The 16,915-nt window shown below is 33.0% G+C and overlaps 2 protein-coding genes across 3 annotated transcripts; both read left to right on the forward strand.

Annotated features, from left to right (window-relative positions):
- The first annotated feature begins 5,373 nt into the window (after positions 1–5,373).
- Positions 5,374–6,522, forward strand: LOC131003648 (uncharacterized). The gene has a single exon (XM_057930180.1). It carries the CDS (start codon positions 5,374–5,376, stop codon positions 6,520–6,522), a length of 1,149 nt encoding a protein of 382 aa, XP_057786163.1.
- Positions 6,523–13,386: 6,864 nt separating this feature from the next.
- Positions 13,387–15,994, forward strand: LOC131003658 (uncharacterized). 2 transcript variants are annotated; one of them, XM_057930204.1, is made up of 2 exons: positions 13,387–13,760; positions 15,765–15,994. In XM_057930204.1, exons 1-2 carry the CDS (start codon positions 13,500–13,502, stop codon positions 15,813–15,815), a joined length of 312 nt encoding a protein of 103 aa, XP_057786187.1. In that variant the 5' UTR covers positions 13,387–13,499; the 3' UTR covers positions 15,816–15,994. The 2 variants fall into 2 exon arrangements, 1 of the variants encoding a protein (XP_057786187.1); XR_009094759.1 differs by lacking the exon at positions 13,387–13,760 and adding an exon at positions 14,839–15,528.
- The last annotated feature ends 921 nt before the right edge of the window (positions 15,995–16,915 follow it).

Here is a 16,915-nt window from a genome sequence, read left to right on the forward strand (position 1 = left end):
ATCATTTTTCAATTGTGTTACCCCCTATTCTCAATAAAAGTTCAAAAACAATTGAATTGAGATGAAGAATTGCTCTTCAAGAGCTTGTAATATTCATCATGAATATTAGTTGTGCTACTTCGGGAGCAACAATATAAATCGAATAGATAAAACAATGTAATAACTAAATGAAATACTAAATAATAAATAAATACCGAAATAATTAAATCTTAAAATAAAAATTCATTCTTAATATTTTAATATTCTTCCGGAATATTAACTTTATCTCATGTGTTCATCGGGAACATATTATATTTTATTTTTAATATGAAGAGATATCGTTGTATTATTATCAAGAACTTCAACGATTTATTTTTAATAATCTTCAAGATTATTAAGAATCATAAATTCATTCCACGATGATGAATTAATTAAATAAAGCAATCCTTCAGGGATTGTATTAACAAATCAATTTAAATGTGTTCATTGGGAACACGTTACATTTAAAATTAAGGGATATCATTGTGTTTCATTAACAACTTCGATTACCTATCTTTTAATAATCTCATGGATTATTAAGAATTATAAATTCATGTTTCTTCAGGAAACTATGAAAATATATTTATAGTTATAAAAACTATATATATATATATATATATATATATATATTAACAAAATGTATAATCAATAAAAAACACAAATAGAATTCTTAGAACTCGATCTTCATAATCGAGGGCATAAAAATGATAACATCGATGAATATATATAATCATGCCCACATATTCCCAAGAATTATTAAATCACTGAACCATTTATAAAATTTTAGATTACAACAACTTAAATCTCCTAAGCTGTTATCTTATATACAAAACTTGTGTTTGTGTTTGCAGAAGATACGCTAATGAACATATACATATTTACAACATAAATTAAAAATAAAAGGAACACAAGTTTCAATATTTCTAATTATCTCTTTTCACCAAAATTTCAGAAGTAACATATCTTGATTTAAAATTGATCTGCAACAACTCATGGAACATATGAATCAAGCCATGAATACTCACGTCATACTAGATATATTTTATCAAATACGAACAATTATTCAATATAATCAATTATAAATTACCTCGTCGGAAAGACACGATTCTTTCCTATGGCATACCTTCAATGTTTACTCAATTAGTTAGAGAGACTCGTGCTGATAACGTGTTGAAAGTAGAGAGAAGAGGAGAAGAAGAGAGAATAGCGTAGAGACCGTAAAGAGAATAAATCTGCAGGAGCGTATTATTGTGAGGATTAAATGCCTCTATTTATAGGAGATACAAAGCTAGGGTTAGGGTTTAGGGTTAATAGGGAAATATATATTTTATATATATTTGCAACAAATACCATATTTTTAGACACTATCCCACACAGTGGCGGAGCTCCCGCGCTATGCGCGCTGGATGTGATTTTAGATTCACATACGATGTGCATATATGTGTTTTATAATATTAATATTAACTAATAAAATTAAAATTTGATACAAATTTATTTAATCTTGAATTTAATTTTCAGTCATTTGGTGATGAAATAAATATTGAAAATAAAATAAAAATTAAGAAAATAATAATAATTGATAACATTTTCAAAATTATGTAAATAATTTACACAATAACCTTCTTTATTTTACTTTGAATTTAACTCATTTTCAACTTATTTTGACAAATTAACTACTAAATAATTGATCACTAACTTTATTTTTAAAATTGAATTGCTCGCAATTAGTTTTAGTGACTTATTAACTTAATGAAGAGAAAACATAATGTTAATTTGATATATATATACACACACATCTGAATTAAAGATATATGAAATGATATTAATTATATATATATATATATATATATATATATTGCGTATTTTATTTAGAACACATTTACACACGAAAAAGAAAATGATCCGTGAAAATTAAATCATAAGTTATTGTGCCTTAATTGTTGGTTGGATAAGTAAATTCATTTTTTCTTTTTTCTTTTTTGACATTGACATGTTTGAGCATTAGATAAGTGGAGTATTTATATTATATGCATGATGATATAAAATTATATCGCATTTATAGATTTGATAATAAAAATAAAATACAAATCATATGTAGATATATTACTTTTATTTGAAAAAATGTTCACATAATTCTTTTATAATCCAGTTATTTTGTAATTTCCTTTATTAAATAAATGATAATTTATAATATGATGTCTTTTGATAGTAATGTTGTTTTGTTTTATTCATATATTTTACACATTAAATTAATTTTAACTGCATATTATAGTAATCAAAATATCATACATGAATAAAGAAAGAGAAATTAATAAGAAAAAATAAGTTAAATTTCTTGAGTTTGGTTAGAGATATATAATAATTGGTTTAATTATTTCTTTTAATATGAAAAAGGAACAATGACTACCTTTAAGACACAATTTATTTACGACATATTTTTCAGTTACATAAAATTATGAGTTGTATCCTTAAAAAAGAAATGCACGGTTTTGTAGGAATAGTTGGCGGTTTTTGTTAATAATTTGATTTATAATTTTTCACTCCAATTCCAATTATATCCTTGTAATTGAATTAAATTACATTTACTTTGCTTTTTATATATATAAAGATAGTGGTGAAATGTACCTAGATATGATTGTTGTATTTTCATGCATATTCATGTTTATAATTTGAAAAAATCTTGATGATATCCTTTTCGTAGGAACAAATATGATTTTTATATTTTCATATGAATTATAGTAAACTAAATTGACTTGTGATATGAAAGTTTTCTTGCTTCATTAATATTTGCATGAAAATATTTATTGTGAAAATTAACTTGAGAAATGATAGGTACAAGAAAATGTCTGAAATAAAAATAATCTAATAATTTTTTGGGTTAAGTATCAATTTCACCCTTAACGTGGAGGCCCTTATTACGTTTAACACCCTATGGGCATGGGTGTGTCAACTAAGCCTCTGAAGTACCTAATTTCCTCCAATTAAGCCCTCCGTCTTAAGGGAAAGTTAACACCGTTAACTATTTTTATTTTTTTATTTTGTTGGTGGTGGGGCCCACACCTTCTTCTTCACCAAACTCGCCGGAAACCCAATTGATGGAAAAGGAGCAACTGCCTGTTGCCACCACCCTCGTCTCTCCCCTATAACACTCTCCATCTCCCTCTCCCGGCGACACACAGACCCTAGCCCCACTTCCAGACCTCCCTCTATTTCTGGCGACCATGCCCTCTTTCCGCCCTCTGTCAGCGGGAACCACCACCCCTCCTTCTCCCTCTAATTTCTCCGCCCACTTCCCTTCTCCGCGATAGCAGCCGCCAGCTACCACCGCTGCCGCCTCATCTCCCTCTGACTTTTCTCTCCCTCGTCTCTCTGTTCCCTCTCCCTTTCGTCCCTCACAGAACACACACTCAACACTCTTCTCTCTCACCTCCTTGGCAACAACGAGAATGCTGTCGCCTCCCACTCTTCCGTCGACACACGGACGAGCCAACCACTGCTCGTGAATCAAGCGGCGCCGCCGCACGTAAACCCTAGCCCCAAATCGCGGCCTTTTCTCCTTCAATTTCTGTCGAACGCACGGTCGGGAGAGGCGCTGTTGCCGAGCTCCCAGACTCTCCCTCTCTTTAAAACTGACGACAACGCATCTATAGGTTGCACCTCCGCCTCGGATCTCGCCCTCCGCCAACCTGAAAACAAGATACTTGGGAGACCTCAAAACAAGATACTCAGCTCACCGACCCGCCGCAAATATTAATGGTGGGTCCCACCGAATAAAAATAATAAGAATAAGAAACGGAGTTAAGTAGGTGTTAGGGCAAAGGGCTTAATTGAAATTAAGTACTTCAGGGGCTTAGTTGACACACCTCTGCCCATAGGGTGCTAAATGTAATAAAGGCCTCCACGTTAGGGGCTTATTTGATACTTAACCCTATTTTTTTTAAAAGGTAAATATTATTGTGTCAATAGGGAAAATTGTCCACTTATTAAGTGTAAAATTAAAAATGCCCACTTCTTATAAACACTTGATCTTATGCCCAAATCAAAGTGAAGAGTCGAAATTACCCTTGGATGTTGATGGTTTTACATCATTAATTTTTTGTGTAAAGTCTTACATTTTTCTGACACAAGTACAAATGTGTAAGAAAAAATTATATGTCATCGGAAAAGTAGGTTGTCACTCGGGCGACAACCTACTTAGTGAGGTTGTCGATCGGGCGACAATCTAATTTTTTGGTCGTCAACCTATTTTTTTTTTTGTAACAAATTAAAAAATTTAAATAAAAAAAGTAGGTTGTCGGTCTGAAAAGTAAGTTGCCGCCCGAGTGGCAACCTCACTAAGTAGGTCAGCCTGGGTGGCAACCTACTTTTCCGACAATTAACTATTTTTGTCTCATACAAGTACATTGATTGTGACATTAAAGATAATTTAGTTAATTTGGGCATAAACACAATTGTTTTATAAAAGTGGGCATTTTTCATTACAATTTAATAAAAGTGGGCATTTTAAATTTTTGCTCAATATTATTTGTGTAAATAATGATATTATGGCAATTTTACATAATTTAAACATAAAAAATTATAAAATATATCATTGACCTGTGCATTACACGGAAGGGCGTACTAGTTGTGGTTGATAAAAAAAAGTAAAATTCATATCGAGCATAAGTTCATTAAGTAAAAATCATTATATATACCAACATGTAATTCGTCGGAAAAAAAAAATAATTTATAATTAGAGACTATAAAAATTAATTCATGTTCATGTAAGAGTCTATCCATCTGAAATCATTGATTATGATAGAATACGACAATAACTTCATCTTAAGCCTGCTAGTAAAACCCATTAGCTGATACATATATTTTGTAAATATTTTAAGAATTTATTAATTCAGTTCTCTAAGAAAAAATCAAACACTAAAAAAGGAGACATTAATGTCTACTGAAAGCATTTTAAGAATGTGAAAGTTATTTTAGAGCAAATTTATAGATAGCTTGAAATTCGTTGAAATCTGTGAGGCAGTCTAATGGAATTAAGCTCGAACTAAATGTTGGCCAAACAAGCTTGGCGCATTCTTCAAAATCCTCATTCTTTGTTGTCTCGGTCTCTCAAAGGTCGCTATTTTCCGCAATCGGATATTAATTCTCCTTGCTAGAAATGCCCACAACCCATCTTTTACATGGAAAAGCATTCTAGTGGGATGTGATCTTCTCGTGGAAGGTATTGCATGAAAAGTGGGAAGAGGTGATAGAATTCGTATTGGTAGAGATGCATGGCTTCCGGATTGTAATGGGAATTTTAAGGTGGCTGAGGTTCAAGAGCAATGGAAAGATTCAAAGCTTAATTCTTTCTTCTCCATGGATGATTATACGTGGGATAGTGACAAACTTCAGGGCATTTTACCAGCTAATGAACTCGGCAAACAACACTCTCATATGAAACCGATGGATTCTAGACCGGATACTCCCTTCTGGCCGTCTGGAAAGTTTGGTTCTTTTACGGTGAAATCTGGGTACTTACTTGCTTGCTCTTTACGTCAACGCAATGAGGCTTCTCCCTCTCGATTGGAGAATCCACTGTGGAATTGGATTTGGGGTCTTGAGGTAGTCCCAAAGGTCAAGCTGTTTTTGTGGAAATGTCTCTCGGGAGCTCTCCCAACTTCTCAAGCTCTGGTGGTACGTTCTATTGACATGGATCCGATTTGTCGCAGATGTGGAGCCTCTGAGGAAACTGTAGAGCATGCTCTTAGAGATTGCCCATGGGTCTCTTTTTTTTGGGAAAGTTCGGTTCTTAGAATCCAGCCAATACCGCCAGATGGTTTGTTCTCTTTGGAGGAATGGTTTGAAAGAATACGTCAGAATCCTCATAAAGAAGTTCACCAATCTTTTGCTTCTCTGCTGTGGTCTTTGTGGTACGCTCGAAATTTGCTGGTTTTTCAGGGAAAGGTTTTATCTCACGAAGATTGTGTTGGGGTGGCGCAGCGAGCTATCTGGACTAGGAGGGTGTGTTTGGGGTCGGCTGCTGCTAAACCTGCGACTTTGACGTGCAACCAAGATGTGCAGCTCAAGATCTCTTGCGATGCTGCTTTGGATGGAGTTGCAGGGATGGGGTTTGGGGCTGTTATTTCTAATAGAGACGGTGAGATTGAGGGTTGTAGTTACGGCCATAGACAAGGAGTTTTTTCTGCTTTGGAAGGGGAAGCAATTGTTGTGTTGGAAGGTCTTTTATTGTGCAAGGAGCGTGGAATTTCGAGTGCTATTATTGAGACGGATTGTCAACCTTTGTTCTGGCGTCTGTCTAGAAGAGATACGGATTTATCCTATGTTGGAGACACCCTTTCTGAGATTTTTAAGGTGGCTGCGTTGATGAGAGATTGCGAGTTCAGCTGGACTCCACGTGAAGGGAACGAGATTGCTGATCGTCTTGCTAAGTTTAGTCTTTCTTTTCGTTGTTCTGCTGTTTTTTCTTCCTTTTTGCCAGCTGATGTAAACTTTTCTGTTTCGTGAGTTATGTGATGCGTTTTGTTCTAAAAAAAAATTATAAAATTTAGAAAATCAATTTAATTTTGAGATTTCTTTTAGATAAACAATTCTAAGTGTGAGTTTTTGGTTTCATTGAAATTTGTGAAACTATTGAGTCTAATGTGATTAAGCTCGAAATAAAAATTACTTATAAAGTCATTCAATCAATTAAATATGCATGGATTATTGGTTTGGAATATAGAAGCATTATTTATATAGGTTTTCATTTGGCGAGATCTCATAAAAAAACAATTTGGAATGTGATATGAAAAAAGTTAATGCTTAAAAAAGCAGAAATAAATAAAAAAAATATAGGAAAAAAAAGAAGAAAAAGTTGAAAAGACAAAGAACAGAAGAATATTAAGAAAATGTCAAAAAAAAGTAAAAAAATAAAATAAAATTGATGCATTTAGTGAGTTTTGAACATAGGTAATTGAAAATAATGCTTAATCATTACACCACAACCTTCTTTTTCTATTTATTTAGATAAATAATTACTTTACATTTTTCAATCAATTTATAACCCGTGAACCGTGTCTAACCCGCCCCGGCCAATCTCTTAGGTGAGAACAATCTCACCCAAGACCAACTCAAAAAAAAAAAATTAATTATACATATAATCAATATCTAAATCAAAATATAGTTTCATTCTATAAAAAAAAAAGAATCAAAATATAGTTTCATATGAGATCCTCTATCCCATTTTTGATGTCTCGTTCTAATTCTCATTTTCTTTTCTTTTAAAAAATTTATGTTTTTTCATTTCAATTCAATAATTATACAATGTTTTAGTATCTTTAAGATTATTAATTAGGATTCAGAAATTTAATTAATATTTATAATTATTTTGAAAAATTTTAGATTAAGAATTAATTTTAAAATATTTATAATTCAACATGTGAGTAATACTTTTAGTTTAATAATTTTTTATGAAAATATGAAATTAACAGCGAACACCACTAGCTATGGAACGGCCCATTCGAGTTCGCTGGATGCTAAAAATAGGGCACGTATCCACCTCTGAAAAATAAAACTGTTTATTCTAATAAAAGATATATTTAAAATATTTATTACATCCCAAATCAAACACGAATAAGGTTTCCTTTCGACTTCGATTGGTAAGTTACAGACTTTTCCAAACTTCCCTCCTATTTTTTCCTCCCTTATAAATGCTCTTCTCCCCAACGCTTTCAATCACACAATTTTGGGAGCAAAAAGCAATCGATAAATCACCCCCAAAATCTTGATCCGTAGGAATTGAAGCAGAGATGCAGACGTGGATGTGGTTTTGCACGCCATTGGAAGTGGTGATGGCAGATCAACTCGCCTCCAAACTTGGCTTCTTTAAGTCTCCGCCACCTACGACTACTATCAAGGGCAAATATGTCAATTCCTCTGCATCGCTACCCAAGGAATCGCCGGAGCTCCGACCGCTAAGAATCGCGCCGGAGCTTGACGGAATTCACTGTTTCGAGACGATTGTGCCTTCAAAGTAGTCGTTTTTTTTTTCTTTTTCTTTTTCGTATCCTTCAAAGGATTGTTATGGCATTGGTTCAAACTTGAAAGAATTGTGAATTGTTTTGAGTTTGCGTGGAGTTCTTTTTTTAACTTCAGTTTTCGTGTCTTTCACAGAATTCAAGTGGTTAAGAGTTTATTAAGAGGAAACATATATGGGTAATTAATTTACACCACATCCACATGCAATATTAGGTTGAAGGAAAAAGCTGGATGATGCACGTAAGTTTTCTTTATAGCAAAAATATATATGGATGCACTATATATTAATTATAAATCAGACAATTAATTACATCATCGAAGACCACATGGCAAAAGAACTCCACGAGCGAATTCATGAGCTTCATTATTTAAATATATATTTGAGGCCTTAGTAAATCATATGCTACCGTAGTAACTGATGAATCTATACATATATAAAAGCTGGTCCATCTAGCCAAAAAAATTTTCCGCTCTTTTACTCCATCTACTTTTGGAAAGTTGATTTATATTTAGAAAGTTCACTAATTCATAGGATGATATATATAGTTGCGGGGCCCACTTGCTACAATCTATACAGTGCTCTTTTATATCATGCAATTTATAATTTTGTGAAAAATATCTTTTATTTTTGTGAATTTATATTTTTTTAGATAAATTTATATAAATATCCAATATTTAAAATTCAAAGTCACCAATATTTTTCAGTGTGAGTTTATATAAATTTTGAAATATATATATATATATATATATATATATATATATATATATATTGTGAATTTAAATATCCAATATTTAAAATTTAAAATCACCAATAGTAAATTTATGAATTTATACTTAGAATTTATATTTTTTTTGAAAATATCCTTTTCTTGTGAATTTATATATTTTTAGATAAATTTATATTGAAATATCCAATATAAATTTATTGTTTTGTGAAAAATTATCAATTTCAATTAAATCTTTTGTGAAAAACATCCAATATTTAAATTCATAATATAAATACATATAAATTGCATGGGATCTTGTAGTCATTTGCAAAAGTGGATATTATTTTTCATTTACACGCAATTTTTTACTATAGATTGTTTTTCAATTCAAGAGAATAAAAAATTATTTACGAACTCTGGCAATATCTCGTATTAATTCTTACGGATTTACACGCTAAACAAAGGGATTGGTATGCATGATCAATGTGATTTTTTGTATGATCTTACTGTGTAGTCAATTGTGTATGGTACTGTGTAGTCAACTGTGTAAATTACTGTGTCCCCTACTGTGTATGTCTCGTATAGCTGTTTGATTCGTTTATACAATTGACGTGCATATGGATACACTAAAACAATAATAAGTATACATCAGTAAATTTGATTATTCCGATAAACAATTACAAGTATGAATTTTGCATCACCTATTAATAATTAGGCTATTACCTATGTCTCCACTAATATATTGAAGATATTTCTTGAAACAATATAATTCTTTCAGATACTTACAACTTCAAATAATCGTTAATTATTGATTTGTTAGAACATGAAATATAATTAAGTGGTACAATTACAACTTCCAACATATTGATTAACATGGTCTAAGGTGTGCATTGAATATTTCATCAAAAATTCTTTTTTATAAAGAACTCTAAAGGTTGGTGTTCTTAGTTACACAGTTGACTATACGGTCATGTGACATCTACACAGTTAGTTACACGGTCATGTGACATCTACAAAGTTAATTCATCTTAATTCTAAGTTATATAATATGAGAATCATACTTTAAAATAAGATTAGTGGGAATGCAAGTGGGATTTTGAAACCGAAATAAGATTAGTGCAAATGCAATTGGAGTTTATGAAATCAACACTACAAGAAAATGAGGCTCGAACGATCGAAATTTCGGTCGTTAAAACCCAAAAATCGGTCGTTAATATTTTTAACGACCGATTTAACGACCGTTTTTTTCGGTCGTTGTTTGCATCGTCGCCCGAGTTTTAACGACCGTTTTTTTGGTCGTTAAATTTAACGACCGATTTTTTATTTTTAACGACCGAAATTTCGGTCGTTAAAAAGAGAAAAAAAAAATAAAAATAAAAGAATTATTTTTTTTATTTTTTTAAAATAACGACCGAAATTTTATTTTTAACGACCGAAAATTCGGTCGTTAAAAATTAATAAAAAAAAATATTTTTTTTTTCGAAAAATATATATATATATTTTTTTATATCTTTGTATCCCACAAGTATTTTTAGTGTATTTCTAATGTATTTTGACCTTAATTGCATACCATTTGACGAACTTCCCAGTAGGTCACCCATCTTACTTGTGCACTAAGTCAAGCACGCTTAACCTTGAAGTTCCTTTCAAGTAGTCACCAATAGAGAACACTCGTATTATTGATATATATAGTACCTATTAATTCATTTAAACTCTAATTCAATATAAAATATCATTAATCATTCATAACCTTATAATATGTCGAGATAATAACTAAGATTTGTGGTGTCGGCGAAACATTGACGATAAATATACGATCGAATTTAAAATAATAAAAAATTAATATTATCGTAATTAAAAAAAGAAAAGAAAATATGAGTATGAAAAATAACAATCAAATATACAACAAAATCAATATTAAATCAAATAATCAATATTAATAAAATTAATATTTGAAAAATAATTTTATTATTTTAAAATAATAAAATTATTACTCCCTCCGTCCCAATAAAAGTGGCCACTTTCTTTTGGACACGGAGATTAAGAAGGGGATTGTTATGTTTTAATTGAGTGTGACCCACCAAAATTAGTGAGTAATTTTTAGAAAGTGGCCTACAATTGTTGACCAAATTAGTGAGTAATTTTGACATTTTTAGAAAGTGGCCTACAATTGTTGACCAAATTAGTGAGTAATTGTTTACTTAATTAAAGTAAACTTTTGCCATTTTTAGAAAGTAGCCACTTTTAATGGGACACCCAAAAAGGAAATGTGGCCACTTTTATTGGGACGGAGGGAGTAATATTTTGAAAATAATGAATCTAATAATTTAGAAAATCTAATAAGTCTAATAATTTATTATAATAAGTCTAATAATTTATTATTATTTGCAAATAATATCACATTTTTATTAATAATCAATATTATCTATTTTTATAGAATAATATTATGAAAATAACAATCATTTTCAAAATATTCTCTATAATTTGAAAATAATAATTAAATAGAAAATTAATAAAAAATAATTAGATATTTATATATATATATATTTATATATAATCAAAAAATAAAAATAAATAAAAATAAAAATGAAATTTAAAATTTTTAAAATTGAAAAAATAAAATTAACGACTGATTATTCGGTCGTTAATAAGTAAAATATATAAATAAAAAAATTAAAATAAATAAAAAATAAATAAAAATAATTTTAACGACCGAAAAATTCGGTCTTTAAAAAAAATAATTAAAAAAATTATTTTTTTATTTAAAAAATATTTAAAAAATAAAAAAATTAAAAAAAATTAAAAAAAATTAAAAAATAATATTAACGACCGAATAATTCGGTCATTAAAAAAAATTATTTTTTTTTTAAAAAAATTATTTTTTAATTAAAAATAATAATAAAATATATATTAACGACCGAATTTTCGGTCGTTAAAATTAAAAAAAATAATTAAAATATAAAAAAATAATTTTTACGACCGAAAATTCGGTCGTTAAGAAAAATTAAATATTAAAATATTAAAAAAATAATTAGCGACCGAATTTTCGGTCGTTAAAAAATAAAAATAAATAAAAAATAAAATCGGTCGTTAAACGGTCGTAAATCGGTCTCTAAGGCCGCAAAATTAACGACCGAAAATTTTGGTCGTTAATTTCGGTCGTTAAACGCGTGTTTTCTTGTAGTGCAAAGTTCGATTATTGGGAAATCAATTGAAGATTATTAAATTATAGTAAAGATTAGTTGGAGATCAATTGAGGGTTTTGAAATCGAAGTAAGATTAGTGGGAAATCAATTGGGGATTATGAAATCGAAGTAAGATTAGTGCAAATATAATTGTGTGTGCAATCGTGTATGGTACTGTGTAGTCAACTATGTAAGTTATTGTGCCCTACCGTGTATGTCTCGTATAGTTGTTTTGATTCGTTTAAACAATTGACGTGCATAGATACCTTAAAACAATTATAAGTATACACCACTAAAATTGATGCAACTGATAAACAATTACAAGTATGAATTTTGCATCTGATAAACAATTACAATGGGATTTTTTGTATGATCTTCACAGCTAAATAGACGATGAAGAAGCCTTATCTCAAGGTATGCATGACGTCAAATTTGTGGGAGAGAGATAGAGATAGAGAGTGTGATAGAGTGAAATGTGTAATTTGACAACATTCCTTATATATCTCAAAAAATGTAGCAACTTTTTATTATATCAAACCGAAATCAACTACATTGTCAAAGCATCTCATTTAATATAATATAATAAATATATAAGTTTCATATATATCTCCCATGAAATGTGCATCCCCATGGCCTATATAAACTAACTTTTCGTGTTAAACTTTTACTTAGACTCCCTTCTCATTTTGATATTCATCATTTCTCTAATCACAAGCATGCCGACCATGTGGTCTTTAGTAAAAAACTTGCAACCAAATAATGTCAGATCTACAATTAAAATGAGACTTGCGCGTGCATACAACCGCTCATCTCAAAGCACCAACAATGTTATCAGCTATGAGTGTATTTTTCATGATCGTGAGGTAAAAATTCTCTATTCACTAAACTATTACGTATTTAAGCATTTTTGCAACATTATTATGTTTTTCTAATTTAGTTGTTTTTTTAATATAGGGTGACTGCATCCATGCTACACTTGATCACACGTTGATCCCCAAGTTCAAACATACTCCCTCCGTCCCAATATTCAAGTCCCGTATTCCTTTTTGGGGCGTCCCATGTAACAAGTCCCCTTTCCTTTTTGGCATGAATTAGGGGATGATTAGTTGAGTTAATTAAGTGTTAATAATTTCCCTTTAAACTTAAATGAAAACCCTAAAAACCAACCCATCACAATTCTCGCCTAAATCTGCCACTCTCTCTTTCCTCTCGTCTCTCTGACTGCGCCGCCCTCCTACAAGGGGAAAATTTTGGCCTTCGTCTTCCTCTGTGCCTCTCCGTTCTTACAGCCGCCGTGCCTTCCGTTCTGAAATCCGCCGTGATGAAGCCTCCCTTCGGTTGGAAGGAATATCTGAGCGGAGAGGTGGTTCCGGACTCCGAAGATTCTTGCTCTTCCTGGGGTGATCCGCCGCCGGTATACTTCCCTTTCTCCATGTCGGAGACGTCGCCGCCGTCACCCGAGGAGAATGGTCTCGGCGAGTCAGATTGCGAAGAGATTAGAGACGACGCGGCAGATCGGCGCTCGCCCCCTCCTTTCCGACCTCCGATCTTTCGACGCCCTTGCCCCGCAAGGATGAAATCGTACGTTTCTCACTCAATACCTTTGTGTGGTACTACATCGTCTGAAATTGAGGGAGATCTTGACCTCTTTTGTTATGAATCTTGGGGAAATGATTTTCTGAGCGAGGCAAACCCTAGCTTCGAGGAATTGGAGGAATTGGAGGCGAGTTCGGATGAATTGGCGATGAAATCAGTTGAACCAATTCAGTCTTGGCACACTGCATCCAACGCCCACCTTAAACTGCTCGCCATTTTTTACCCAATGATGTTTCGGGTGAGATCTTCCATTTTGCCTTTGTTATGTGACTGTTGTCTCTGGGTTAATTGATTGCATGCAAGAGTACTAGGGCTGTGTTGGTGTTGTCAATGCTGAAATGATGAAATAATGCACATACAAATTTAATTAAGGCCATCTATGATTTCTTTATTGCTATGAGATGTTGGGTATGGCTGTTGTAGCTTTGTATTGGTGTTGATGGCTATTGTGTGATCTGTATTTGGTGGCTTCGGCTGTTGTTTCTATGTATGTGGGCTGATTGCCACTTGATGTTCTGTTTTTGGGTGGTGGTGGATGTTGTTGCTCTGTATGTGGGCTGATTGCCACTTCTTGCTCTGTCTGTGGGCTGATTGCCACTTGCTGTTCTGTTCTTGGGTGGTGGTTTCTGTTGTTGCTCTGTGGTTGATGGTTCAAACTGTTCTTGTTCTGTTCTTGGTTGGTGGTTGCTGTTGTTGCTCACTAAATCATGCTTTCAATGGTTCTGCAACTTGTTTTGTTGCCCACTACTTCATATGTAGTGATGGTAGCTAGGCAAGAGGGCGAACTAAAGCATTCACCATTACTAAATCATTTACCATGTGTGTGTACATATTTCCAAAAACAAAAAAACACACTACCAGCCCTACTATAGGTTGCTGTACACATTTACAAAACCACAAAAAAAGAGACTTGAGTACCTTGTCATTAGTCAAGTAACATTAGGGCATTGAACTGTGATTCAATGCCATCTAATGTTGCTTCATGAATTTCCAATCTCTGTTTAAGTTCTTCAATGCCTTCAACTTCACCTTTTTCTTCCAAATGTGCTATGCTTTCACTCACAAGTTGTTGTGGAACATCCAAACATAGTGGCAGCCTATCTTGTCTAATCAACGAGCCTTTCTTCATATGGGGTAATTTGTAGCAATTCTGCCCCTTCACCTTCAAAGTCTCTAGCATACAACCTTGTAAGCTTAAAAAAACACAATTCAAAGTCATAGGGTCTAGTTCTTCAAAAGAAGATACCACTGCTTTTACTAAATCATCCACATTGAAGCATGCAATCTCCTGTAGTAGGCTTTGAATTGCCCTAAACCAACCAAGGTCATTGATATTGGTGTCGGGTGAGTTTGGAGGTTGATGAATTATGTTGATATTGAAACCATCACTTGATGCAACCTCTCTAAACTCTAAGTCATCATTTCTAATGTGTGGTCTTGCATTATCTTGTTGTATAAAGATATCCTTGCTGTAAAAGGAGGGCCACTTGGCCTTGATGGCAGGTACAAGCTGCCACAATTTATCATTCATACATCAGTACATATTTCAAGTAAATAAACTGAACTGGATTGCATACTAAGAGTATTACCTGCTTGATGAACCCCTCTCTAACAACATCCTTTGTGATGCTCTCTATTGACTTTTGCTCTAGAGTTCCTGCCACTCTGTTTTTACTTGATCTCTTGGCTGCCACCATCTCTGTATATGGGAAGATGCCTATCTTCCCATCAAACAACACACTACCATCTTGAGCAAACAATGGCCTGCACACTGCGCACGAAAACATCACCTTTTGGATGAACTTTTTGTTTTTGCAAGCTCTATGTGGCTCAGCCTCTGCTGGAGTTAAGTACCACCTTTGAGAACTTTTGGTTATGTAAAACCATTTCTCATCAATATGTATAGTGTTATGCATGGTCTTGAACCTCAATACATCTTGCTGCCGGTCATACTCCATTGCCTCGAGGCAAAACCTCATCCTTAACAGCTTATTTGCTGCTGTAAGGTCAGGTTTTATTGCATTAGTGTGTGCTTTGATCAGCCCTTGATCTACCCAACGCCCAACAGTACTCTTGCTGCAGTTTATGCCTTTTGCTAGCCTTCTAATTGTTGATCGCTTTGTTAACTCTATACTTGCAATTAGTTCTAGGTCTATGTGCACCCTTCTTCTCCTTGGCCTACATATCTTCTTACTCTGTGAACTTATGCACTGACCTTGCTGTTGTTGATGTTTTGCTTCAGCCCAAATGCGAGAAATGGTCTTCCGGCAGACATGGAACTTCTCCTCCATAGCTTTCATCTTGCCTCTTGGTGGCTTCCCATTCTTGCACTCTAAAAGCAAGGTTTGAAGAATTGAAGTTCTTTCTTGTGTTGTCAAATCCTTCCTCCTCATTCTCTTTTTTTTTTGGCTCATTTATTGCAAGGAAGAATGTAATGCAATAAATGAAGCAGCAATTGTATTTGTACAGCCTCTGCCGCCTTTTTTTTGGCGATGGACAGTAATCTATGAAATTGGTTTTGGTTAAATTTGTGTACTGCAAGTTCTATTTGTTGGCGCCTCTTTTAAACTCATTTAATTAATCAAGTTAAATTGGTGTAAAAGGTGCCTTTTTGGTTAAATTGGTCTACTGCCACAATTTCTCATTTTCGGCAGATTAAAGTCAAACAATTAATCAACTTAATTAATTAATGAATAAATAAGTTTTAAAATTATTCCAGATTTTAATTTATTTTTTAAAGGCAATTAGTTAAAGAAATTAGTTAGTGTATAAATAACATTAAATATTTCTTCAGTCGCTTTCTGAGACGGTTCCTTGGAGATTCAAGCCTCGGTGGCAGCTTGCTCTCTCCAAACTCCATTCTTTCACGTGGCGCATTTCTCACATTTTTCGTGAGGGCAACAGATCGGCGGATTTTTTAGCTTCTCAAGCTTCGGAGGAGGGTTTTTGGCCTCATGCCATTGCTGGTTTAAATGATTTTGTCAAGGAGGATGTTTCTATTCCCTATTTTTCTCGTTTCGCTTGATTTTTTGGTTTTTTTCTCTTCGTTCTGGATCGGTTGTGAGCCGGGAGGCCTAAGGGTAATGGTTCGGCCGGAATCCTTGAGATCTCCTAACTCAGCTCTGTCAACCTTGGTCCTTGACGAGTACTCTTTTTCCTCAGCTATTATGAGGTTTTAACGAGGCTCGGCCCTTAGTCTGCAGCTTTGTGCTTTCAAGGGTTTTTGGTTCTCCATTGTTGTTTCTTTTCTTTTTAATAAAATCTTATTTCAGCAAATAACATTAAATATTACACTAAACATGTGGGGTCATTTACTTTTACATCCACTTTAACTCTCCTAAATACCCGTGCCCAAAAGAAAGGGGACTTGATTAACGGGACGGAGGGAGTATC

Source organism: Salvia miltiorrhiza, unplaced genomic scaffold, assembly GCF_028751815.1.
Source record: "Salvia miltiorrhiza cultivar Shanhuang (shh) unplaced genomic scaffold, IMPLAD_Smil_shh original_scaffold_252, whole genome shotgun sequence".
NCBI lineage: Eukaryota > Viridiplantae > Streptophyta > Magnoliopsida > Lamiales > Lamiaceae > Salvia > Salvia miltiorrhiza.

What these genes read in the sequence shown, in the direction of transcription:
- LOC131003648 (XM_057930180.1), top strand. Translation starts at nt 5,374, where the DNA reads ATGGATGATTATACGTGGGATAGTGACAAACTTCAGGGCATTTTACCA.
- LOC131003658 (XM_057930204.1), top strand. Translation starts at nt 13,500, where the DNA reads ATGAAATCGTACGTTTCTCACTCAATACCTTTGTGTGGTACTACATCG. An exon ending in TTTACCCAATGATGTTTCGG is followed by an intron (nt 13,761 to 15,764) that starts GTGAGATCTTCC and finishes GTTTTGCTTCAG; the next exon opens with CCCAAATGCGAGAAATGGTC.